This window comes from Cuculus canorus, chromosome Z, assembly GCF_017976375.1.
Source record: "Cuculus canorus isolate bCucCan1 chromosome Z, bCucCan1.pri, whole genome shotgun sequence".
In the NCBI taxonomy this organism is placed as follows: domain Eukaryota; kingdom Metazoa; phylum Chordata; class Aves; order Cuculiformes; family Cuculidae; genus Cuculus; species Cuculus canorus.
The window spans coordinates 66,629,498-66,656,727 of NC_071441.1; the positions used below are offsets into that span (position 1 = coordinate 66,629,498).

At 37.1% G+C, this 27,230-nt stretch overlaps 1 protein-coding gene across 3 annotated transcripts in view; it reads left to right on the forward strand.

Moving 5' to 3' along the window:
• The window catches only part of ZFR (zinc finger RNA binding protein), a 45,217-nt gene extending 18,297 nt beyond the window's left edge, over positions 1-26,920 (forward strand). Inside the window, exons 4-20 of one of the 3 annotated variants that reach the window (XM_054054595.1) lie at positions 368-512; positions 1,284-1,502; positions 2,772-3,019; positions 4,021-4,212; positions 6,748-7,048; positions 7,971-8,164; positions 9,832-9,951; positions 10,926-11,071; positions 11,448-11,610; positions 13,286-13,491; positions 13,717-13,867; positions 15,292-15,433; positions 20,380-20,477; positions 21,291-21,386; positions 24,403-24,514; positions 24,625-24,722; positions 25,423-26,920. In XM_054054595.1, the coding sequence (XP_053910570.1) occupies positions 368-512; positions 1,284-1,502; positions 2,772-3,019; positions 4,021-4,212; positions 6,748-7,048; positions 7,971-8,164; positions 9,832-9,951; positions 10,926-11,071; positions 11,448-11,610; positions 13,286-13,491; positions 13,717-13,867; positions 15,292-15,433; positions 20,380-20,477; positions 21,291-21,386; positions 24,403-24,514; positions 24,625-24,722; positions 25,423-25,602 (2,811 nt within the window). In that variant the 3' untranslated portion in view covers positions 25,603-26,920. Of the gene's footprint in view, positions 1-367; positions 513-1,283; positions 1,503-2,771; positions 3,020-4,020; positions 4,213-6,747; positions 7,049-7,970; positions 8,165-9,831; positions 9,952-10,925; positions 11,072-11,447; positions 11,611-13,285; positions 13,492-13,716; positions 13,868-15,291; positions 15,434-20,379; positions 20,478-21,290; positions 21,387-24,402; positions 24,515-24,624; positions 24,723-25,422 lie in introns of those variants that run through there. The other 2 variants (XM_054054596.1, XR_008447830.1) reach the window with 2 other exon arrangements.
• The last annotated feature ends 310 nt before the right edge of the window (positions 26,921-27,230 follow it).

The window sequence follows — 27,230 nt, forward strand, 5'->3', positions numbered from 1 at the left end:
TTTTTCGCTTTTGTGTTTTACAGAACTGTAATCTGATACAGTCAATATGAAAAGCTAGTGAGAATGGTGGCTTTTGAGTAACGAAATCAATTTGCTAGGGAAAATTAATATCATTAGCATGAGGTTAATGCCTGTATTAAGTCTGAAAAAGACCATTAGGGTTGTTTTCAGGCCTGAAGTCTCTGTAAACATAAATTTAATTTCTTTAATGCATTTATTTGTGTATGCTTCACCTGTAGATGTTTTACGAAATCTATATGATAAACAGACGATAAGAAAATTGTTTCCATGGCTCTCCTAGTGGCTTTTGTTACTCGAGATATATGCTCAAAGGAGAAATTAACTGACTTTCTTTTTTTATTTTTAGGATTCCTATTCTTACGTTCGATCTACTGCCCCAGCTGTAGCTTACGACAGCAAACAATACTACCAACAGCCTACAGCAACTGCAGCAGCTGTGGCTGCTGCTGCCCAACCTCAGCCTTCAGTAGCCGAATCATACTACCAGACAGGTGGGTGGCATGGCTCAAACTGTTAGATACAACAGTACCTTAACAGTTTTTAGAGTATTTCATATTATCCAGATAACAGAACTAGAAATATAGCAAAGAGTAGAACTAGGTTAGTTCTAGTTGCACTGGAACTTTAACGTTATTGTGACATTGCCATAAGTAGCTATCTCTGTGGTTTTGATTCTTATTGAATACACTCAAAGCACACTTACAGGCAAAACTTCTTGTTCGTTTGTCTGGATACCTTGCTGAAGAAGGTTCAAGTAAGCAGTGGTAGGTTAGAAAATCAGAATAATTCTTCTAATTCTTCAGTTACTTAATGTATGCAGTTCTTTAGTTATTGGTATCATGCTTGCTACAAAGCACAAATCCTATTTACTTTAATTAGAAATAAAAGGAGTATTCAGGTGCACTTTTGTGTAGTGTACTCTAGTCCAACCATTGAGGGAGAAGGTTGTTTAGAAACATGGTAGTCCAGTTAAAAATTATTAAATCGATGAATTTGAGGCTTGCTAATGTGAGCTGTGACATGATTCAATAGTTATGTGAGACATCGTACACAGTGCATAACCATGACTGTAGAAACCAACCAAACAAACAAAAAACCCAGAAAAAATGCACAAAAAAGCAAAATCAAACAAAAAAAATGGAAACAAAACCTACTTGTTTCACATCTATTCCTCAGCATATTGTTAAGTATCACTTCATGTGGTTTGTATTTCGTTCAACTAAAACATCTGTGTTTGTACACTTGTTTTCTACCTTAATTAGCTCCAAAAGCAGGATATAGTCAAGGGGCGACTCAGTATACCCAAGCCCAGCAGACACGACAAGTGACAGCTATTAAACCTGCAACCCCAAGTCCAGCAACAACGACATTTTCTATATACCCGGTATCTTCTACTGTGCAGCCAGTAGCTGCTGCAGCTACTGTTGTTCCATCCTATACTCAAAGCGCGACGTACAGTACAACAGCGGTTACTTATTCTGGTAAGAATTTGACATATTATTTTGATGGGATCTTTGCAGTTGCTACAAGAGAGGCTTTAGTTATTCAGAATTTTAACAGTTTTTATTCAATTCGTTTTGTAGTCTACTGAGAAGTATCAACCACTTAAATGATTTTAATGAAGTAATTTGCTGTGTCTTTAAAAGCCATTTGATATTTTTGTGTGCTTTTTATTACATGTAAGAGTACATAAAACATTGGCATTGCTACATGCATGATGTTTTGTGACCTATTGTAGGGTCTGGAAAGAAAATGTGAGGTATAGAAATAAAAAGGGGACACATCCACACAAACATCACCCATAGGAACTGGAAGGGAGCCTGCTGCTGTCCAACAGCAATTGCAGAGACAGGGAGGAGCAGTCCAGTGTAAATCTTCTAAGTTTGGGCTGTCTTAACCCAAAATGTGAGGAGAATGGGTGCTGAAAAAAAAGACTTCCCTTTAAACATTAGAAATCCAGAAAGTAGTTAATGATTAAAATATGTGAACTTCATGGCCAGATGGTAGTCAGCTGGCATATTATGACTACCTTGAACTCTGGCTTTTTTTGCTTTCTGTTTAAAAAGACATTTTAAGACTTCCTTGAGACAGCCTGATCAGAGGATTAAAATAGTTGAACCAGTAGATGTAGAAAGTTAATGGGAAAACTGGCTAAAGATGTGAAAAAACAATTTCCTTAATTTATTTAGCATCAGTACTAGAAATCAAGGACTGCATAGGCAGGTTTTAGCAGGCAAGCAGTTTCTCTGCACTAAAACAACTTAAATCAATGAAATGCAATGTAATAGTGTTAGCTATTCTGTCTCCTATCTTAGTTTTTTCTGTTTCCTGTTCGTAATGTCTCTCTTCCTTGCCATCATGAAACTTGAACAGCAAATCTGGTTCTGCTTACTTCAATTAGCCTTTGATAAATCTTTTAGTAAATTTTTGTTGCATCATAGTCAGTCTTATTAGATGTACCAGGAAATTTCACATATTTTTGAGGGATCCTTTGATTATATCTGACATTGCTGCCTGTCTGTAGAGACACATCTAAAATCAAATACATTCCTGGTACAATTGGTAGCTGTGTATTTGTAGACTGTGAAACATCAAGAAAAATTCAGACTGCCTAACGAGATCTCAATAAATCATTAATATCCTGCCATGCCTCCCCCAGCTCTATTATGCAACATGTTTTGAATTAGTGTATTATATAATTGATACATGATGTACAGTGATGTAATGTATATTTTATTTTGATCTTTGAGGTACCTCTTATTCCGGCTATGAAGCTGCAGTTTACTCGGCTGCATCGTCCTATTACCAGCAGCAGCAGCAGCAACAGAAACAGGCAGCGGCAGCTGCTGCTGCTGCTGCTGCAACAGCTGCTTGGACAGGGACCACCTTTACTAAAAAGACACCATTCCAAAATAAGCAACTGAAACCAAAACAACCTCCCAAACCACCCCAGATCCACTACTGTGATGTTTGTAAGATCAGCTGTGCTGGACCACAGGTACCTGTATTATGTAATATTCTGCTATACAGTTTAGAAATAATTGCGTGAGCTAAAAAACTGACCCTTTTAAGAATAATTGTTAATTTTTAAACATCTGATTCTGTACTTGCACTAAAGGAGTAGTAGTTAAATGAAAATATGTATTTCTGTTATAAAGCAAAACAGTTTCTTTGATAAGACAAAAAACCACATCCCCTGAACTTGTACAGAGGAGCTTCAGCTGTGCTTTGGTGTTCAGAAATACACTAAATTTTGAGTTTGATTTGCTTTTTTAGCACTGCAAACTTCTTAGAAAATACTTTCTTCAAAACTGTGGAATTACATACATTTTGTGAATGGTAGGCCTGTAAATTTATTCTTCATTGTATTCCAGCACCGCAGTTTACCTTCCCAATGGGTACAAGTGCATAGAATTTAGATAACAGTTGATGAAGAGTGTATAGATGGCTGTCTGGCTAAACAGATCTTACTGTTTAGATAGGTGGGAAATAATGACACACTTACTGGCTCTCTGAATTGCTAGTGGAACGTGTGTCAGCTTCTGCATTTCACTTTCAGCACAGCTTTATTTATGTACTACCTCCTTTTAATTGGTTTTTTTTGGTTTTTAGTTCTGTGGATATACGTGATCCCTGTGTTTGTATAGTTTGAGGAAAATTCAAAATCAAGAATAGTTGGATGCAATGCAGGAAACTGTGGTTTTCTGGTCATGCCAAGTTTTCAATGGTGATTTCTAGTGATTGACCAGTACTTGATTGCGGAAGTGAAAAGGCAGAGGAGAATAGCCCATACTGTATCACCTTAAAGTGGTGAAGAAAATTTCTTGATCTTTGAAGTGGCCTGCTAATGCCTTACAGGTGGCATGTGGAAGAAAGATTCGGTGTAGAAAGACTTTCTTAGACAATGCGTGTGTTCTGTGCTATAGTCTTTATTATATGTGTTCACATGAATGAGTGTACATAACCAACTTATCGTGTGTGTCTTGTTTGTTTGGACAGACTTATAAAGAACACTTAGAAGGCCAGAAACACAAAAAGAAAGAAGCAGCCTTAAAAGCTTCCCAGAACACCAATAACAGCAGCACTTCTGCTCGTGGAACTCAGAATCAGTTGCGCTGTGAGCTTTGTGATGTGTCTTGTACAGGGGCAGATGCTTACGCTGCTCATATCCGTGGAGCCAAGCACCAGAAAGTAAGAGTTTCCTCTTGTTCTTATTATAGTAGTCAGTCATGTATTTCTTCCTGTTGTTTTTTCTATCTTAGGATAAAATATGCAGAAACATTATAATTTGAATTATTTTGTTTAAAGGTGTTTAGTTCTGCTTTCCGCTTCAAACTTTGCTTTAAGCTTACTTATTGGGAAGGTTTTGTTGGAAGAAAGAGGGGAAAATATTGCCATGGGATCAGTAAGAAAAAGATGCATTGATTAAAGCATGTGAATTGCTGGAAGAAGTTGTAGAGTACATTGGGGAACATAGTCAATGAGGACATGTGGTAGCATGCTTGTGCCACCAAATGCTTTTTTCAAGACTCTTGTTGATGTTATTTTTGTCTGGTGCTGTGAAGCTCCAGTGCACTTGCATCAGTGCCAAGGGACAGGACTATTATGCATCACTCTTTGGTATTTCTTGCAAAGAAGGTTGACATATGGCTGCAAGGAACAATGTCCTATAGTAGAATTTTATGATATTATAAAGTATGTTTGGAGAAGTTTCGGTAAGCATATTTTCCTTACTGTTTGGATGCAGCAAGGTAGGCATTCTGGAATAAAGACTGTGGGTTTCAATGTGAAACTGTGTGACCTGTGCTTTAAATTTGGCCATACAATAATAAATGCAAATGTGTGTTTAGGTATTACAGATTTTCCTCATTACTATGAAAAGATTAATGTCAATGACAAATACAATATTAATATTCAGCTTTTATAGCTCTTTGCATCTCCAAATGCTTTGCAAAGAGGCCTCAGTACCATTGTTCCTATTAAAATAAATAAATCTCCTAGCAGATTTCAAAACAATTTTCCCACCAGAGGAAAAAATAAATATCATTTAGATAGACTTAGCTAGCATTCTTTGTTTTATTCATAACTTCAGCCATTACCTTTAGGAAGGGCAAAGAAGGTGGTAAAGGGGCTGGAGAGCAAGTCTTATGAGGAGTAGCTGGGGGAACTGGGATTGTTTAGCCTGGAGAAGAGGAGGCTGAGGGAAGACCTTACCTCTGTTGCAAATGGTAGACAATAGGATGAGATGAAATGGCCTCAAGTTGTACCGGGGAGGTTTAGATTAGACATCAGGAAAAATTTCTTCACCAAAAGGGTTCTTAGGCACTGGCAGGGCCCACAGAGGTGATTGAGTTGCCATCCCTGGAGGTTTTTAAAAGACGGGTAAATGTGGTGCTCAGGGATACAGATTGGTAGTGAAAGGGTATGGTTGGACTTCATAGTCTCAAAGGTCTTTTCCGACTAAGCAAATCTACAATTCTATTTTTTTTTAGATATGCCAAATAACTCCATCGGTAGATGCAGTATTGTATATATTATCATTATATATTTGGATGTTACTTTATCTTCCCCTCATATAGTCTCTAACCACTGCTAGTTTAGGTTGTCGTTAGTGTAAAAATGAAATCTTAAAGGGCTATTTTTTTCTGTGGTATGCTGAAGAATGTGGTGCATTTCACTGGAAAAAAAGTAATTTTGAGGAGTTGCTTGAACTTATATTTAGTGTCATGCTGTGCTATAAATGTATATATATTCTGATGGGGAACATACTTAAAAAATAAGTGCAAAAACCTAAGGGAAGTGTGTGTGCAGTTGTGTGTGTATGTGTGTCGTGATTGTGTATGTGTGTTTGTATTAAAGGCTGTCTGGCAGATTTGTATTTTTCTACTGCTGTTGTCAAAACCCAGTCCTTGTTTTGATTTGGCCCATTTTGTTCTTATGAACTGCATGCATTATGTTTTCAGTCGATGGTCAGCTGTCACCAAAAGGAAGTATTGTTCTATCTCATGCGTGTCATGGAAAGGCCTCTGCTTATTACTTCAAAGAATAAGCATGTACCTCTTTACTTCCTCAGACATACCAAAGACCTCTAAAATACAGCTCTTGTATCTTCCTTGACTATCTCTGCAGATGTGGTTTTTTAAAAAATAAACAAATCTTCAACTCTTTGTCTAAGGAATCTCTTCAGTTTTGCTTAGTAACCTGGAAATTCTTTCCATATCAGTACTCTTAAAATGTAGAGATCATTCAAAGAGACATTGTTGTTGAATAGGAGTTAAATAATTATTGTTTACAAATGCTGGCTGCAACCAAAGTAGTTAAATGTACTGCTCTTTTAGAAGGAGAGCAAAAAAGCAACCAGACAACAAAACAACCACATTGAATCAATTGGAGCGAAATAGTTCCTTGAGTTGTACTGGCTTATGAGTTTATTTCTTTACTGTTCTCATCTACGCAGCTTTTTGGACTAGATGTCTGAATTTGTAATGGAAGTAAGCAGTGTGAAGTGACTGTCAATTATTTCCTTGTTACAGATGACAAGAGCTTTTACATATTAATCTTTTTTTTTTTTGGCAAATATTGCTTTTTGTAAAAGAAGCAGTATCAAATGTTTCAGTGATACTGATTTTTTTTTTTTTTTTTTAAGTTACATTGATGTGTGTGTTACATAATTTTTTGTAGTTAACCCAGGAAGGTAATATTATGAATTTCCCTTCATTCTTACAGGTAGTGAAGTTGCACACAAAACTTGGCAAACCTATTCCCTCAACTGAACCAAATGTGGTTACCCAGGCTACTTCCTCAACATCCACATCTGCATCCAAACCAACTGCCTCTGCGTCAAACATAACAACTAGCAGCAGTACTGTAAACTCCTCTGTTGCGTCCTCTGCAGTGAAAATTCTTACTCCCACCGCAAACACACCACTTAATACTGCATCCAACAACAAAACATCTTCAACCGCTGCTAATATAGCTGTAAAGAAAATATCTACACCGAAAATAAACTTTGTTGGCAAGTACAGAAGTCAGTCTTTATTTTGAAACCTAACCTATTCTATAGCTTCTTTTAACACTTAGTGAGACAAATACAAATATATTTAGTTAACTTCATGTATGAGTAAATCCGCTGTGTTTAAGACAATTGCTGACAGGAAAATAAGAATGTATCTGAAAGTGTTTCTCTTCAAAATTTGTGATGTTTTCTTCCCAATTTTCTCCACTTGACCTCTGTTGGAGGCCTCTTCTGCCTTCATAAGAAGCCTCCCACCTTTGGTTTCTTACGTAGTTACTTGCTGGAGTGCTGCAGTTAATAGCCCAGTGGGTCCTAATTTCGGTTTGCAGCCTGCACTTTTAGGGCAGCTGGTAGTAGGTTGGCATTTGATAACAGGGCAACTGAAACATCCTTGTAACAGGACAGTCGAAGCTTTTGAAATGAGCATGACAGGAATTTAGAGATAGGAAGCAGCTGTTTAGCAGTAAGCTATCCTGCTCTTGAAGGGAAAACTGGTGCAGTGGCAAGATTAAACATATACTCCCTTTATTGGTACAAATACTACAAGGTTTTGACGTACTTTTTTGATCCATTTATGAAAAAAAAAAGAAATCTCTGACTTAAAAGAGATTATTAAAATATATTCACAGAGTTTTTCCAATTCAGTCCTTTGAAGAAGCATGAAAATGAATAATGAAAATTGCAGTTATATAAAGCAAAAGTTTTTCTAGCTAAAATAAAAAGTGAAGTGTTTAAATAACTTGAATGTTCCTAAACTTACTTTTAAAAATCTTTAATTGCATTTAAAATATGTTTTAAGTTTTAACTAATTTTAAGAACGATGCTGCGTTGGCTAGAACATTAATGTTTGCAAACGAAGTCTTCAGTTTGCACATCACATGTAATCATATTCTCATTTTATGAAAGTTAATGATTTAACTTTCTTGATTTGTAGGTGGCAATAAGCTTCAGACAACGGGAAGTAAACTGGAAGACATGAAATCGGCTGAAAGTGTTAAAACAACTCCTGCTGCTACAGTACAAACGCAGGAAGCAAAACCAGACACAGCAGCTGAACCAGTGACTCCCACAACTCTTGCTGCCTTGCAGAGTGATGTCCAGCCAGTGGGCCATGACTATGTGGAGGAGGTATTGATATGAAAATGTGTATTATTTTTTAACTATTTTAGTGAACATTTGTTCAATGTGAAACAGAATCACAAAGGGACTGAGGTTGGAAGGTACCTCTGGAGATCATCTAGTTCAACCCCACCTGCTCAGGTAGGGCCACCTTAATCCAGTCACCCAGGACTGAATGCAGACAGCTTTTGAATACCTCCAAAAATGGAGACTTCACAACTTCCCTGGGCAACATGTGCCACCACTTAGTCACTCTGACAGTAAAAAAAGTGTTTCCTAGAAAGAGCTTGACTTTGCACCCTACCTTCAGATATTTATAGACATTGAGAAGACCTCCCTCAGCTTTCTCTTCTCTCAGCTAGACATTCCCAGCTCTTTCAAGAGAGATGCTCCATTCCCTTCATCATCTTTTTGGCCCTTTGTTGGACTCTTCCAGTGTGTCAGTATCTTTCTTGTACAGCAGAGCCCAGAGCTGAACACAGGACTCCAGGTACAGCCTCACCAGTGCTGAACAAGAAGGGAAAGATCTCCTCTCTCCATCTGCTGGCAACGCTTTGCCTAACACAGGCCAAGATACCTCTTGCCGCCTTTGCTGCAAGGGCACACTGCTGACTCATGGTCAACCTGGTGTCCACAGAGATTCCCCAAGTCCTTGTCTGCCAGGCTGCTTTCCAGCTGTGTGGCCCCAGCAAATATCAGTGCAAGGAGTTGTTCCTCCGCAGGGGTAGGACTCTGCACTTCCCCTTGTTGAACTTCACAAAATTCCTGTCAGCCCATTTCTCCAGGCTGTTGAGGTCCCTCTGGATGGCATGCAATCCTCTGGTCTATCAGCCACTCCTCCCAGTTTATGTCATCAGCAAACTGGCAGAGGGTGCACTTTGCCCTATCATCGACATAGTTAATGAGGGTGTTAAACAGGACTGGACACTGTTGGACCCAGGGTTACACTGGTGGTTGCTAGCTCGTGTTTGAGGATATTATGGTGGAACTGTGTGAAAAGTCTATTAATTCTAGGGACACGATATCAACTGTTGTCCTGACACTTACCAGGCTGGTCATTTCATCATAGCAGTTCATCAAGTTGTTGAAGTGTGATTTCCCTTTGGTGAAGTCGTGCTGACTACTCTTGATGATTTTCTTGCCCTTAATGTGTCTGGGAATGGTTTCCAGGATTATCTACTCCATAATGTTCCTAGCGATTGAGGTGAGGTTGCCTGACCTGTAGTTCCCAGGGTCCTCCTTGAAGATGAGGGGGACAAGGCATTGAACCTGCAAAGGCTTATGCAAATGTTTATATTTGCATAAGAAACATCGTGGGTATTTCTTTCATGCTCAGTGAGGCATCCGTGTGGGTGGCATGAGAGATGTGGATGAAGCTGATGTAAATTTTCATGATTTGCAGGTTTGTAATTATTCAACGCAGTATGTTCAGACTTGAGTTTAAAGCTGTTATACTCTTTCGAATGGAAGAACTTTGTTCTTCATTATGAAGAACAATGGTCTCTCTGTTAGAACTTAAAGTTCTACATTGACTTCTTTCATTTATTGTGTGGACTTTTTAGCATGGTTTTAAACAGTTAGACATTATCCAGTGTCACTGAATTAGATTCATTTTTACATCAGCTTTGATTAAAAAAGAAAAAAAGAGCCAAATGTGTTATAACTTTATTTTCCAGGTAAGGAATGACGAAGGAAAGGTGATCCGCTTTCACTGTAAACTATGTGAATGCAGTTTTAATGATCCTAATGCCAAGGAGATGCACTTAAAAGGGAGGCGACACAGACTTCAGTATAAGGTTAGTAGAAATGCTGTTGCTTCTATCTGAAAATTCACCAGATGTCAGCTGACTGATTACACATTGTTACATTTTAAAGTATAGACAAAATTAGGAACTCTGAGTAAACAGCATATAAAAAAAGTTAGAGAAGTTTATTTTTTGCGGATCATAGTCTTGAAAGAGGTGATGTGTACTGTGAAGCTGTGTTCTGGTTTGGTTTTTTTTAAACACTCCAAACATTGCCTTCAGGAAACCTTAGCAACATTAAAATGTGGTACAACATAGGCAAGCAACAGTTGGGGTTTGGTGTTTTTTACTATGAATTTTAAATTGTGTAAAATATTAGTGCTCAATGTTTTTGGCAGGATAAACCACATAACCCCTTTGTGGAGACATCTGAGAAACAAGTGTTGCAGATTTTCTAGCAATGAATAGACACACACCTACACTGACTTTTATATCATACTGAGATTTTGATTATTATAAGATTATATTGGGAGAATCTGCTGTGGTTATAGGAGAACAGTGGCCCCACGTAACTATGAAAGGGATGAAAGATAAAAAAATACCAGAAAGTTTTATTCAGTAACTCATGATTCCATCTCTGTGTGAGGGACCATTCAGGAACAGAGCATCACGAAGCACACTGTAGTTAATATAAAATGTTTTTTCAGGCTATAGAGTAGTCATCCTGCTAAAGAACAAGCAACTAATTATTTAGTATTCTATGTAACATTTTAATCTGAAATTGCTTTATTCTGATGTAAGTGAAGAGGGAATTCATGCTAGTAAGATGTTGCTATTTGTTTCCTTTAAAATACTAGTCACAGATGTTTCTTCTTTAACTAGTCCTTCAATGCAGTACTAAAACTGCATTTTACTGCCCTTGATTTTATTGTAGAGCCATATTGTGTATTAAATATGTGAGAAGAACTCTGTAACCTTAAGATGAAAAGAGAAAAACCATTTCATTCATTATTTCTCTCAACTAGAAAAAGGTAAACCCAGATTTACAAGTAGAAGTAAAACCCAGTATTCGAGCAAGAAAAATTCAAGAAGAGAAGATGAGGAAACAGATGCAGAAAGAAGAATACTGGAGAAGACGAGAAGAGGAGGAACGCTGGAGGATGGAAATGAGGTAATGCATTCTGCTTTGTCAACGAATGAAACAAAGCTGCAGTCAGATTGTCTAAGACTAACTGTTTCTGTAGTTACTTATTTTGAATTATTTTTTTGGAAACTCTGTACTGTCCTTTTTAAATTAAGTTGTCATCCCTCTGGAGTTTTTGTTGGTTAGTGTTCAATACTTCTGAATAATGCAGACTTATTAGAATTATTTTGCTGCAAATTCAGACCCACTTTGAGAATAACCATTCATGTTAATTACCCTCTGGATTTCATGGTATTCGCTTATGCCTACTAGGAGTGAGTTAGTGAGGACATGCTAGAATGTATTTATAATGATTGCAAGTATTAACTGCCATATAAAGAGAACTCTGATTGGTGCACTTCAGGCGCTATGAAGAGGACATGTACTGGAGGAGAATGGAGGAAGAGCAGCATCACTGGGATGACCGTCGCAGAATGCCGGATGGAGGATATCCTCATGGTCCTCCAGGACCTCTAGGCTTGCTGGGAGTTAGACCAGGAATGCCTCCTCAGCCCCAAGGACCAGCTGTGAGTCTCTTACCTTGAGAAAAAAAAATGAGATCGTACTTACCATGAGGCACAGTTAAGAACTATAAATTATTCGAGGCTACTTATGATGTCTCCATTCTTTCTTAATAAAGGATTTGAAAAAGTGAAGAAGAAATTGCATGACTGACAATGAAACTGTGTAGGTGGACCTGTCCTCCAAAATAAGTCCACTGAAGTGACAAAAGAATACCTTAAAGACAAATATTGTTTGTTCTGAAATACAAGATCCTCTGGTTTTGTGTGCTACTTTTTATTTTGTTTAATTGCTTTATGAAGTTTATTATGTAATTTTGGATAAATGCATGAATGAAAGTGGTTGGATCACTAGTCCCAAAGGATAGTCACTAGTGGCTGGATCACACTCCACCTGGAGGTCAGTGGCAAGTGCAGTGCCACATGGATTTATCCTGGGGTTTGTCGTAATAGCACCTTACCAATAATAAGAAAGGTGATGGAGTGAGTGGACACTCACAGGGTCTGCAGCTGGCATGAAACTGAATCAGTGTGGGGTGGGGATACTTGTTGATCCCTTTCAGGGCAGTGCTGCCATCCAGAGGAATCTAGGCAGACTGGAAGAATGGAGCAGCAAGAACTTTAGGGATTTCTGCAAGGACAAATGCCTAAGGCTGCGCTTGGGAAGGAATAACCTTTTGCACAAATACAGGCTGGGGAGTAACAGGCTGGGTAGTAGCCCTGCTGAAAAGGATCTTGGCAGATTGCAAGCTGAACATGAGTCAGCGGTGTGCCCTGGCAGCAGTGAAGGCCAGCAGCATCCTCAGTTATATTAACAGGAGCACAATGATGAAGGGAAGTGATCAGCGCTTTCATTTGAGCCAAACTGCAGTACTGCATTCAAATTCAGACTTTTCAGTACAAGATATTTTATACCATAGCATGTTCATTGTGGAGCTACCAGGATAGTCGGGGATCTGGAATGCATGCCCTGAGAGGAGACACTGAGGGATCTGGGCTTGTTCAACCTGAAGAAGAGAGAGCTTCAGTAGGACTTCTAATAGCCTTCTAATACCTCTAATAGCTTTCTAATACCTGTGCATTTTAAAGGTAATGGAGTCAGGCTCCTTACAGTCAAGAGCAGGCGAGATACAACCAGCTTATTCTGAGACAAAAGAGAATCAGATTGAATACAGAAAATAATTTACTTCACAGACATGTTGTACAGCCTCCATCTTTGGCAGTTTCCAAGAACCTGCTGGATAAGGCCATGAGCAACATAATGTCTTTTTAGCACTGCCCCTGGTTTGCACAGGAGATGGACCTAGAGGACCTACTGAAGTCCTTCCTGTTTGAATTCTACTGTGATTCTGTGAAAGCAATCATGGACACTTTATTTTGCAGCAGTATACAAGTATTTTCCAGTGGTTAGAAAGACAATAGGTATTTATGTTGGAAAGGTAATTTTGACCCTGGGATTTCATAATTTTTTTTTATTTTGATACATTTCATTATTTTTTCAGAAAAGATTGATTGTGACCCATATAAATTGTTAAGGACTCTTCAGTTCATATTTTCTTACATTTCAACGATTTCAGATCAATCATCTGTTTCTTAGCCACGCGTTTGGGTTTTGGCCACTTGTCAAAGTGGACGTGAAAGTGTAACCAGATTTCAGAAATATTCTTTTTCATCTGTTTAGCCTTTACGCCGCCCTGACTCCTCTGATGACCGCTATGTGATGACCAAACATGCCGCTATTTATCCAACGGAAGAGGAACTCCAGGCAGTCCAAAAAATTGTTTCTATTACTGAACGTGCTTTGAAACTTGTTTCTGACAGCATGACTGATCTTGAAAAAAACAAGAACAAAGATGGGGATGACAAAAAAGATGGCAGTAAAGACAGGTATTTTTTAGTGCCTTTTCAAGTATTTCATCATTTGTTTCTGAAGTTATTCCTTGCACTGTTATCAGTGCAGAATATTCTCTTCTCTTTGGGTTTTGACTCTGTATATTTCACTATGGCCTCAAAAGTATGTGTGATATTACTATTATATAACTTTTTTATCTTCAGGATTAGTTTTAAGGTTTTTATATGATTTTAAATGCAACTTTTATCTATAATTCACAGAGCTTTGAAAGGAGTTTTACGGGTAGGTGTTTTGGCGAAAGGTTTGCTACTCCGTGGAGACCGAAATGTCCACCTTGTTTTGTTATGTGCTGAGAAGCCTTCAAAGTCGTTACTCAGTCGTATTGCTGAAAGTCTCCCCAAACAACTTGCAGTAAGTAGAATTTAGATTCTTGGTTCTGAATTTTATTAATGATACTGTAAAAATGTGTCTTCAAGTCAAATGCCTGCAGGGCTCGCTGTGCCATGTTTCATAGTTTAAGTTCAGTTTCTTTCCATTTTCTGAATTCCATTTCTTTCCATTTCATCTGAATTCAGGGACTACGCTGCATGTTTTGCTCTCTGTATAGTGTGTCCATATGAGTTTATCAGTCATCATTTAATAGATTTCATTTAATTGGGAAATAGAAATGAACAGAAGAAAGACCGTTCCCCAGTTACTGGCAGCGACAGAGGAAATTAGTACAGTGTTACATGAAGCTTGCTGCCTGAAGGTCAAAGTTCTCCATTGACACCAAGCTGTTTGAACTTAGGTCTGGTGTCCAATTCATACGTGTCAGTGCTTTGTAGTTCCACATTTAGTTAACGAGGTCTTGTGTAATTGATGTTTGGGTTTTTTTAATTTGGGCCTTTAAAAAAAAAAATGTAAAAGTATGCATTTTTAGACTGTCAATAAAATACATCCATTTGCTCTATTTCCACAAGAAATGGAAGTGTAGAAGTTTCTGCTGTCTCTTGAACAAAGCCTGTCTACACGCTTTACAGAATGCATATCACAGCATTAGTATTTCAAGACTGTCTGGTAAAATGTTTGGCGGAATCAGTAGCATGGTAGAATCTTAGCAGGATTAGGTTAATTGGAAAATAATGTTGAGTTTGCTGTTGTTTGAAGTAACAGAACAGAAGAAAATTTTAAAAACTGCATGTCTTGCTCTGGCTTTGTGGAGAAATCATTTGTCCGTCTAATTGGTGGAAGAAGGTGACAGAGGTGCTTATAGCTTCCTTTTGGGGGTATTTAGAATTATTAAATCTAGCTGCAAGAAGCAGTTCAGAATAAGCACTCTGCTAGTTACTCTTAAATTTTTTCCCTGCTGTTTATCTTGCCCTTTGTTCTTACCATGTTGTGACAGCCAAGCGTAGAATGTGCCTAGCAGCACCCATCCTGTAACTGTGAGCTTGAAGAACAACCAGTGCATCTTTGTGCTTTTTAAAGGCTTCTGTGTTCCAATGAGAAACATAGCCAGCTGGTGTTTTAAGTGCCACTGAGGCTTTTCTTTATCTCAAACGCTGTGAAGATTCTCATTATGTAACTTACTTCTATATAAATTTCCTTTCTGGGTAGGTTTTTTTTTTGCATGGTTGGTAACTGCTGTACATTCTCATTAGTTATTTGGAAGTAGTATGCAGTTCCATATATGTATATAATGTAAATCGTTTCCTGTGGATACAGAGGTATCTGCTTCAAGTAATTGTATTGCATTTCTGTCTTTCTTTTCAAAAGGCTATGTTGAAACCATTTTCTCCCCTCCAATTTTATTGGCTACATGCTAATGGAAATTTCTGTTTCTTGATATTTAGGTAATAAGTCCTGAGAAATACGATATCAAGTGTGCAGTCCCAGAAGCAGCAATTATTTTAAATTCGTGTGTGGAACCCAAAATGCAAGTTACTATCACACTGACATCTCCAGTCATTCGGGAAGAGAACATGAGGGATGGAGGTTGGGAAGTTGTTAAAGATGTTATTTCTTACCTGTTCTTTTGTTTATCTCTTCTGCTTAAGATGGCATTAAAGTCCTGGAAGGCAACACGCTGGCACATGTATTTTGATTGAAACCTTGTTTTTCAACAACTAGTCTTGGTAGAGAACAGTTGGTTAAAATAAGTGCTTATATGATGTGTTCGTTTAATTTTTAAAATTTCTGACTTTTATGTCCAACCTCAGCTTCCTGGAAAAGGTACAAACTCAACTGTATTTTCCCCCTCTTTTAAAATTATATGGAAAACTTAAGTATTTTCTCACAAGTGGCCAGAAACTGGCTTTCTAGAGCAGTCTTGCCCTAACAGGAAGATTGTATGGTATGGGAAAATCAAATCACAGGTTCTCGGGTTTAAACTGGATCGGTATTACCATCACTTACACGTTCCAAATAGCAGTACCACTTAAAATGCACTTCTATAATACTTTTGGTGGTAACAGTGCTTCTAACTTTAAAAGACAGTGTGATTTTTTCCAGCTCTCTGAGGTTGCTTTTTGGTCTGGAGTGTTTTTTGAGTATGTTTAGGCTCCTGGTATTACAATCAGTCTTCCATCCAACTGGCAAACCCAGACTAGTGCAGTAAGAAATGTCTTTGTTGCTGAACTGAAGCAGAAGGTGGAGCTTGTAAATCAATTTACATTTCTGAAGTCCACAGTTTCTCTGGTGCCAGCAGTGTTGCTTTAGGGTCTGTTCTGTAACATTTTCAAAGCTCCAAAAGCTTTCAAGCCAACAAGCATGATTAATGTCTGCAGTACATTGGTTCTTTTTGTTTACGGGTCAGATAAAATTAACTTTTGTTTCCTTTTAATCCTGTATTTTCGTAGTTGAAAGAGATCATGGTTCTGGTGTTTGACAGTGAACCTACAAATAGGAAATCTAAGGGTATCTTAACACTTCTCATATGCAGGTTGAAAAAAATTGTGTGTGTGTATGTATACATGTGCTTGTGTATATACGTATTTATATAATGGCAGAGATTTTTTTATTCCATCTCATCATTACACGTCCTCTAAAATACTTGAGGTTTTTATACTGCATTAGCAAATGTCCTGTAGCTGTGACTAGTGCCTTTTATGCAAGCTAGGTTAACAAAGTCGTCCTCCCTAATCAGAAAGAAAAATTGTCAAGAAGCATTCTCTGGTGGATGACTTCTGAAGAGTCTTCTAAGAGTGCTCTGTACATGATTTTTAAGCTATGTGTATTATTGCTAGCTGTAAGGGCTTTGTACGTGTACTGTCACACCTAACCAATTTACTTGGGTTTTGACAATCTTAAGTGTGACATGACTCTTGGTTTGTCTGTGCTGAATCAGACTTTACATGTTATTTAAGTCTATAAAGAATACTTTTAACTTAAAAAATTTATTATTAAATTAGATTAAGCATTAAATGAAGTTAACCTTAAATACCATGTTGATTTCTTCATGTACTGTGCGATATTGATTCCTGCCACAATACTTAATTTCAGTTAAGTGGTTTCTGGCCTAAAATTCTATAATGTGGACTAAAAATAAAATAAATTTCAAATTATTGCCGTCAATCCCTCAGTTTATGTCACCTAAAGGAAACAAATCTGTATTTTTGTCTGACCCACACTTGAATTAAAATGATCGTGAGTTTCTTCACTGCTGAATGCAGTACTGCCTCTAGGCAAGCAAAATCAAATCAGATTTCTCTTCAAGACACTGAGCAGTATAAAATGGATGTGGAGAAAAGTTCACTTTTGAAACTAGAGCAAACAGAAGACTGAATTGTGAATTATTGCAGCAAAGGTGGCCTTATTACGAAGACTGCTGCTTATTTGCTGCAGGGTAACCATATGTGTTTGTGTTTTTTCTTACTGCAGCTTCTCATGCTCTGTGTCTTACCATAATTTAAAGTTTTTATTTTTTTTTAGCCCGCTTGGGGAGCTAGTTCAGGTGATAAGGAAGGCTTTACCGGAAGAACTAGTTTGAGTAAAGATGAGACTGAGACTTGCACGTGGAGTAGACTCGTGTTTGATATGTCATGATCACATTACATGATAAACGTCTAAAAAAAACACAATGAAATAAATTGTTAACCGCATAGCCACTGTTTCTTACAGTGTTGTGCGCTTGACAGTTTGCCGAATCTGATACACTGAAAGTGCTCTAACCCCTGCTGTGGAATCTTTCCTTCAGCAAACAAAGTGTACATGCCTACCAACACATATATGTGTGCGCGTGTGTCTTTTTTTATCCTTAGCTAACCGCCCCGGTCCAAAGCCTTCTAGCAGAGGGACTTGATTCCTGTCAGGGGTTGCTGCCAAGACATCGGAAGGATTTTTGACCAAGGTTTTCTAAAGCTCACTGTCACACCTGCCATGCTTTACAAAGGAGGGGGTTTGGATGCATAGTCCTAGCATCTGCTGTTACTTTGTGTTTTGGTTTTTTTTCCTTTTCGTCTTTGTCTCTTTCCTAGAGTTAAGCGGTGTTCACACTAGTCTTGAAATAGTTGGCTGGGTAAAATGTATTTCCCATAATAAAACTTAACAAAATTGATATTCTTTGATAATGAAGAGGTAGTGTGGACACAGCATGTCTAACAGAAGATTAACCCCTTATATTTAGGGTAGTAAGAAATAGTAAGTTTTATGTAGAGTAAGCATTTATGCTTGTGTTTTGTAAATGAATTCATTTTCTTGTCTTAGCTTAAGGGGGTGGTAGATTAGGCATCTGAATTCAGTTAAATAGTCTTTAAGGGGTTAATCCTGAAATGTGAAACAGATGCAAAAATCCACAGATCAAATATTACAAGAGTTTCCATGATCCATTTTTTCAGTCAATATCTTCTCGGTTCAATAGGTACCTTGGCAACTTCAGATTTTCAGTCTTTTAAGTTTGAAGGGCATTCATGTGATATCTACTAGCAGTACATTTTAGATTGACATTTCCAGCCCTGAGTAAGATTCTTTTCTGTGCGTTTAAACTGTAATTCTTTATAATAGAATAATTTTCCAAACTGAAGTTTTTTTCAGAGCTAGAAGTAATTGGAGTTTCAAATTATTAATGAATTGCGTTGCTGGAAGTTTGCACAGTGTCACCTATTTGCACATTAATTTTAGAAGAATGTAAATAGATGACTGATTAGGTTAGTAGGCCCAACAACCCCTATTTTCATCTTTAATTTCTCAACCTTACTTTGCCACTTTTTTTCCTACCGTGGGTTTTCTCTAAATGTACTCTTTGTCTCTTATATCCAAGTTGTACTCGTTTCATCAGTTATCTTACCTGGCATCTCTCTTGTATAGATTTGAGGGGTTTTTTTGGTTTGGCTTTGTTTTGTTTTAAAGGAAATTCTGCTTTAACTGTCTTCATTTGCTCTGTAAATGCCTTGTGAGTGCAGAGTTTCATCTTTCCACTTTAACATATGGTCCATAAATTTGAATATCTCTGTGAGAGGAGACCTGTGTTCTTCTCAGCTTCATTTGTATTTTGAAGTCTTCCCCCTTTTAGCCCTGTGCAGAGCAATGGGACTATCCGATAAAAAAATGTTCAAATCTGAATGTAGTACTTCAGATTAAACTTAATTATATTGCAGAGTTGCACCACCATGTTCACTCATGCCTTTTTAGCTCTCTGAATCGTAAAGTATCCTACTGTTTGCTTTACATTTGTGTAAAATAGGTGGTTTCAGAGCTGGCTTTCTGCAGCATCCCTGAAAGCAGCTCGTTCCAGGGGTGTTTCATCAATATACTATTTTTTGTTGTTGTTTTGTTTTGTTCTCTCACTTCACTAAATTTATCTCTCGCTAGAGTGAACTCTGTTATTCTGTGCAGCCAGCTCCTGTGGCAGCTCAGTGACACTGAGTGAGGGTTTTTTGTTTCATCTTATCTGCTGTATCACCAGTTAGGCTACCAACATACTTTGTTACTAGTCACAATAGCCACTTCCGTAATTAGTAGAACAAGGAACTTTTAAAGCTGATTGCTTCATTATATCTGTAAAATTTTTAAGTAACCCTAGGATATTGTTTGACATTGTTCAGTGGTTCCAGTTTAATTGATAAAGCCACTTCTAAGGGGCCTATGGTCTCCTTACTTTTGATAACACAGCAATCTACTTGGTAATTAAATCCTTTCCTGAACATTGAAATACACAAGATCTTCTATATTTTCTTTTATCTTTCAGACGTTCTGCTTTGTTTTTCAAACTACACCTGGTATTTCTTTTTCCTGCTGAACCTTAAGTAAAGTAGTTCCTTTTAAGATCCTTAGTTGCATCCTGAATTGTACATATACAATGGGCTGAGGAATTTTATATATATGATTAAGAAAGAGGGTACTAGAAAGTAATGGAACTCTGTAATATTAAAGAACATTTCACATTCCTTTAGTCAGGCTTTTAAAGCAAAATAATTTCAAGTTAAAACATGATAAAAATAACATCATTAATAAACACCTTGTGCTTTTAAGATGTTACACTTGTTTTTCTTTTAAGAATAGGGCCCAAAGAACAAATGACCATTAAAATTTACATGAAACTAAGTTCAAATCTTTCTACTTGGTTAAAGTGGATTTTTGTGTTCCTTCTGTCTTGTGTTCTCTGTGCTGGTGCACTGTGTCCAACCATCCTTCCTTCAGTATTTAATTTCAGGGGATATGTGTTTTTCCAGTGTTAGCTTAAATGAAGAAGTACTACACATTGCAAAATCCGCAATGCATTTGAAAATAATCTCAGAGCTAAAGTACAATATGCTCTTGATGTTCATACTGGGTGGAAGCCCTAATCCAAACTGAGTGGCTTTTGTTGAACATTTACATTTGTCATTCAAGGGTTTCAAACTTTAAATGGCATGTGTGACATTGAAGCTACTTTAAGGAAGTGTCTTGCTCACCTGGTCAAACACCCATTCCTCACTGCATTTTGCCAATTCAATCCATTTTAGATGTAACCTCGGGTATGGTGAAAGACCCACCGGACGTCTTGGACAGGCAAAAATGCCTTGACGCTCTGGCTGCTCTACGCCACGCTAAGTGGTTCCAGGTTCGGAACATCATTTTACTTTCTTCTTGTAGCCTTATGAGAGATTAGCTCAGTTGCAATATGAATGTTTAATTGTGTGAAAACACTCAGCGTTGTTCATGCTAATAATATTTTCCTGGTTCCTAAATTTAATTGTAGAAGGTTGAGTATGGAGGAACTGCTTTATGCAGTTATTGCTCATTTGACATGATTTTATTTTCTGGTCATTGAGAAGGCGATGTTGAAAGCTTGACTCGCTTGGGGTGATCATATGTTGTATATTTGTTATATATTCCATAAGGCTGCAGAGTAACTTTGCTTTAAATAATGGAATACGTGTTTAAAGCTTTGTGTTTAGATTTAAGACTTTTTTTCCTATTTCTTTAAGTGCATTAAGTGTAGGGAATGAAAGGTGAGAAGCAACTGTTTGGTTTAGTGACTTTGCGTTCTGGCAAAGGCACAATAAAGAAACCAAACAGATTCCCTTGACCTTTCAGTCTCTATACCTATTTCCTAGATCTTTACTTTATCCTTTTTATTTCTAATATAGGAAGATACTGTATTTATTGTTACAGGTGAACATAGGTCAAAGTGTACAGGGGATCAAGAAATGTTATTCTTGTATAACCTGTGCACTTTGACTTCTACTGCCTTAAATTACTAACCCTTTATAAAATACTGCTGTAAATGGCAGCTCATGGAATAAAGTTGTAGAATTATTTGTTTCAGTCTTGTATCTGAGCTTCCATTGAACAGTGGTGTTTTAGTCTTTCAACAAGTCCTATTTGCTGTAGGTGCTGGGATTAATTAATTTGATTTTGTATTGGTCTCAAGGCTAGAGCTAATGGCCTGCAGTCCTGTGTGATTATCATACGTATTCTTCGTGACCTCTGTCAGCGGGTTCCCACTTGGTCTGATTTTCCTAGCTGGGTGAGTAGTGTTGTTTTGGATGAGTCCTTTTACACATGGTTCTGCAAGCAGAGCATAGGGAAGTGTCACTACAGTTTTTAAATTTAGACTTTTTCAATCAATTATTTAGGGTTTTGTTTGTTTTTTGTTTTATTTTGACCTCAACAAGTAATCTAGAGTTCCTCTAGAAATTTAGTTTTCTGAGGTTTTGTTATTTGGAGCTAGAATTTTTTTTTAATTCCCTCAGGGAATTTTCTTGTTCTTTTGTATTCTTTGTGGGTAGCATTCTTATTCTAGATTTTAACATTTTTTTCCTTCACTTTATATAAAAGAACCTAATTTTTTCTAACAACCTACTCTGAATTGCTTGGAGTTTACGGAAACTTTTTTAAAATAATGTCATCTGTGCCCAGATATTTCTGTGATAACAGTGGCTAATTGAAAAAAAAAATCACAGTAATCCCTGTGTTCATTTCTTCTGCAAGGCAGAATACCCGTGTACGGCCTGTGGATGTGTCACTTTTAGCATTTTAATCAGTGTCACTGATATCTCCAGTTTCTACCAGTTTTCCTCTTAATTCTTGCAGCAGAGTCCTCTGGGAGCATTCCTTTTACATTGGCCATCTTAAATGATTCTTTCCAGGAATGCAGCTTGTGCTCCAGATATTAACAGATGTTCAGTCTGCAGACTGGGCAGAGTTAGTCTGAAACAAAATCTCTGAAATGTGTGTCACATGAAAGTAAACTTAGCTTCTACTGTATTGTTTCACAGACCAAATCTTGTTGCACTGTGCTGCTTTGTTTTCAGTTCTGGCAGGGAGAGCTTTGGCATTGTCAAGTCAGTTTGAGCAGTTAGCATTATTTCAGTGAGAAATGCTTTACAACTGTACTGAGCTTGCAGTATTTAATTTTATTAAATTATTTCTGATAATGTTCATTGCTTCTGGAAAAATGCAGAGCAGTAATTTCTGGGTTTTAAGTATGTGAATTTAAAAAAAAATAGTGCCAGTTTCTGTGCAGAAAGCACCATGAAAGATGCTCTGTACAAATATAGCTTAAAAGAAGTGAGTAAGTATAAAAGTGTCCTCTTAGTCTCACCCATGGTACTGTACTGCCATGGAATAAACCCTGGCTTGCTTTTGGAAAAAATTATTGCAACACAGACAGCAGGCACGCAGATGAGGAACAAAGATCATTGCCTGTTTCTCACGTTATGTGTTCTAAGGGAAAGGAAGAAGGAAGCACTGTCAGGACTAGCTCTGTGTTGGTTCTCTCCAAAAGTGATTCCTGTTCTGTTCCTGGTACCTAATGCATTGTCAGTGACGTGGATCAATGTTGAAGTCTGTATAGTCAGCTGTGCTTTTGGCCCATTGCCATGTCTTACTGGTAAAATCAACAACAGAACAAAAATCCTCATTTTAAATCTTCGTAATTTCTGCCAGTCGCAGATGGAATCTCATTATTTTTTTGGATACAGATCTTCTGCTAACCTGTGTGCCAGAAACCTGATAAGAACCAGGAGAGATGCAAGAGGTCTTTGAAAGGAACCTAAGAAATCTTAAAAATAAAAGATATTAGGAAGTGTGGATATGAACATTCGTAGCACCTTCTTTATGTACCTGGAAATAAAAACTGAATTAGAATATTTTTGTCATGTTTCTACAAGTTAGAAGGAACTATTATTCAAGGCTGATTTTTCGAACTTGAAATACAGCCTTTCACACAAATAAACACCAAGGTATCATAATTCACATTTTTGTAGGATCAAGTGAAGCCTTCGTTGTAGTGTATGAGGATCCAAAAGAACTAGACTTGAGTAAATGCAGAAATATTACCTACTTTTTTTTTCTTTCCTACTGTATTTTGCCTTGTACTCTAAAGCAAATGTGTTAAATCCTGCTTCAGGTATGGAAATACCACGCTTAAGATTTGAAAGTTAAATGGAGCTAAAATAGAGGAATAGGCATCCTTAGTGAAGGATTATAATTAGCGTTGCCTGTAATTGCTTATGTGCATCAGAATAGGCATTTAGTCTTGGAAAGTAAAAATAAAAGGCCCATTTGAACAACTGTAAACTTGGCAGGGAGGGAGAGACCAAAAAATAAACCCTCCAAAACACAAGAGAGACACATTGTTTAAGAATTAAAATTGTAAAAATTTAATTAAAGTTTAAATAAACAGTCAAAATATTTGCATAAAAACTAGCATTTAATGTAAAGCTAATAATTTAAACCATTTTAACTAATATCAAACAATGTAACATAGAATTGTAGAATGGTTTGAGTTGGAAGAGACCTTTAATGACCATGCAGTTCCAACTGCCCAGCCATGGACAGGGACACCTCCCATTGGATCAGGCTGCTCAAAGGCCCATCCAAGCTGGACTTGAACCCCTCCAGCAATTCACAGGTTCTCTGGACAACCTGTTCCAGTGCCTCTATGTATAAATTTGAGAGAATTTGTTTATCATCAAGAGGTTTTTTATAGTTTTTTAACATCTGACTTAGTGTTAGCCTGTATCCAGCAGAAAACTGGCTGTGAACTTAAGCTATACTGAAAAACTAGTATCCACTTCAACATTAAGAAGTTGTTTTATTTTTGATGCTTTAAGTTCTGTACTCTTGTAGAAAATTTTTTTGTATAGCACACTGTTAATTTCATTAGATACACTGTGTGCTGTTTATTCATGATGGAGCTGACAGATTCAGGTGACCCACCATGTTTCATACTCTCAAAAAAGTGCCTGGACAAGTTCTCTGCCTGCACATGTAGGTTACGACTGTGTAAATTTCTACAAAACTTTCAAACAGCTTGTGGTGAGAAGCAGCATATCAATACTAGTACTCAATTTTGCATTAGCTTTCTTTATATTCATCTTTATGAAACAGCTGCACTTTTTTTCCATTTTAACTGAGTGTATCCTGTTATGCATAATATTCTTCAGAATTCCAGATTCAAAAGTTCCGTATTGAACAGCAGCATTTCTTCTGTTTTAATCTGTCTTCTAAATTGGCTGGATTTCTTATTGTTGACCTAGGCTATGGAGTTGCTTGTGGAAAAAGCAATTAGCAGCGCTACTGGACCACAGAGTCCTGGGGATGCACTGAGAAGAGTTTTTGAGTGTATATCTTCAGGAATCATCCTTAAAGGCAAGTTGCATTTGATCAGTCTCTGCATACTTGCAGTTAACTAACGTAAAATCTGTAATCTTGGTTGAAACAAAATAGAGACGGGGTACTAACTAGCCTAACCATTGTAGGTGGTCCTGGCCTTTTGGACCCTTGTGAAAAAGATCCTTTTGACACACTTGCTGTAATGACAGATCAGCAGCGAGAGGATATTACTTCAAGTGCACAGGTAAGGAAGTGTGTTTGTGTGAACTAACTAAATTTGATGGCATTTTTTTGGGTGTTTTGTTTTTTTAAATGGAGCTTTATACTTTCCTCTCTTAGAATATATGTTTTGGTCTTTCAGATGGTCAGTCTTAAGCTAGGCAGTAAAAATGTCACAACAGAGGATGTATAGTAGTGTTCATTTTTGAATTAAAATTAATGTATCTTCCTGAAAAGTTTGAAGCATTCCTATCAATATATATCCACAAAGGTGCTCACTCTACAGCAGTAAGTTTTTACATTTAAGATTACATTGGCATTTAATATTTTATGAATAAGTCTGTAACATTTTGATTTTTAAGACACTGTATTCACTTACAGGATTGACCATTCACAGTTGCAGCTTAAGAGGTTACTGTCCCTACCTCTTCACTTGGTCCTTTTGCTAAAGGTTCCCAGCGGGTTGTGTGACAAGCCTTGGTTACTTCAGCTCAAGTCCAGCAGCTATAACACATGTACATTGTTTTTAAGCTAAGATGATCTACTGCTTACAGAAGCAGCAAATGTGACGCACACATTTTATCGTGTTGCCTTTTGCAGGAAAGGACGGGGATAATGAGAGCTAAGATTAATATCATACATCACTAATGTTCCTCATTTGTTGTTTACAAAGTACTCAAAATTGGCATCTTAACAGAAATATCTTCTTTCTACCTTTTTTCTAGTTTGCACTGAGACTCCTTGCATTCCGTCAAATACACAAAGTTTTAGGAATGGATCCATTACCACAGATGAATCAACGCTTCAACATACATAATAATCGTAAAAGGAGAAGGGACAGTGATGGGGTTGACGGATTTGAAGCAGAGGGGAAAAAAGACAAAAAAGATTATGATAACTTTTAAAAGTGCTTGTCATCAGTGCTAAGATGGGAGGTAATAAGTCCATTTGTTGCCTTGCTTTTACTTCATTCATAATACTGTCTGTTTAAAACATCCAAAACCAGCTCTGGAATTAGAGTTGGAAGAGTACAAACTAGCTCCTCTGTGATATTCTGGATATTTTAATGGATGTACTGTACCAGACAAATTATGGATGGAAGACTGCAAATGGAAACTCTGTCCTAGGAAAAAATACATTTCCCTTATTGCGTTTTCTTTAAATGTGTTGCTAACTTCAGTAACTTTTCGTCTTTTTTTTTGGTCTTTTTTTTTTTATTAACAAGTGCGTTGTCGTCTTACCTTGACTGCATTTAATGCAGCATTTGTGCTTCTGTTGCTATGTGTATTTTGACTTTTTATTTAGAAGTTTTTTTGTTTGCCTTTGACACTAGTTGTATAAGTTACTTTACCTTAGATGGTGTAAACTGTTCCGCTTCCAATTAATATGTTACAGGACTTTTTTTTTTTGTAAAGTGAGACTGCAGGATTTTTGGGGTTTTTTTTTCCTGAATGTGAAGGGGTTACAACACATAATTATCCTGTCATTTGAGTGCTCAGAATTAAATGTTTTTGCCTATCTTGTGGCATTTGTCTCTTTAGTGTGATATAACAGTGTAATTAAGACAAATTTGTGTTAATCTAATCAAGTTTGCTGTTAGTTGTGCATTAGCAGTATAAAAGCTAATATATACAGTATGGTCTTGCAACAGTTTAAAAGCAGCTGCATAATTGATCAAAGTTTTGCATGACGTTTTTGTTTCTTAATAGAAGGGCTTTTGGAACTTTCATTTTAGGTTAAATGCGTAGGTCTTTGTATGATTGACTTTGTGATATAGCAAGGCCAAAAAATAACTTTCTGAATTTCTTTTCTCAACATTCAAGCAAAAGTAGGCATTTCCCATTTGGACAAAGTCATTCTTTTCAGTCAGCTTTGTCAACATGATATTAATGCCTCTCAGCCCTTAAAATAAATGTTTGTCATATCAGTGCCTGTGAGGTTATTCCTTATAGCTATTCCTGTATAAACTTTCTGTGATTTTTTTTTTCAATAATTCAAATTTTCGAAGTGAAGTATTACTGAAAAAGTGAAGGTTATCAAAGAAAAAAACCCAGAAAATTATTTGATGTGGCCATAGTGTATGCTTATGTCTCTTTCAAAACAGCTAAATATAGCAGTGGTGTAAGTACAATTACATCATACTGTTGATGTATGCTCTGGTACACGGGTGTGATTTGTTGTCACAGCACTACAGTGGAATACACGAATAAAAACTAAAATTTATTAAGTTTCTAAAATTCATTATACACTGGAAACTGAAGTTTCACTCCTTCTGTCCAACATGTATTATGCTTTGTTGCAAACCCATAAAACACAGACTAACGTTCTGATAACTACTTTATTGACGGCCATAGGAAAGTATCACATTAAAAAGATAGGTTGTTATTGCTGGTACCATTTATTAAAAGAAACTTTTGTTCCCTTTTGAGGTCGAATTTATCTTTGACCTTTTTAATAATTAACTTGTGGATTAAGGGGATGTCTCTGTTTGCAATGCATACTGCTAACAGCTTAAGCCTATGAAATAAAAACC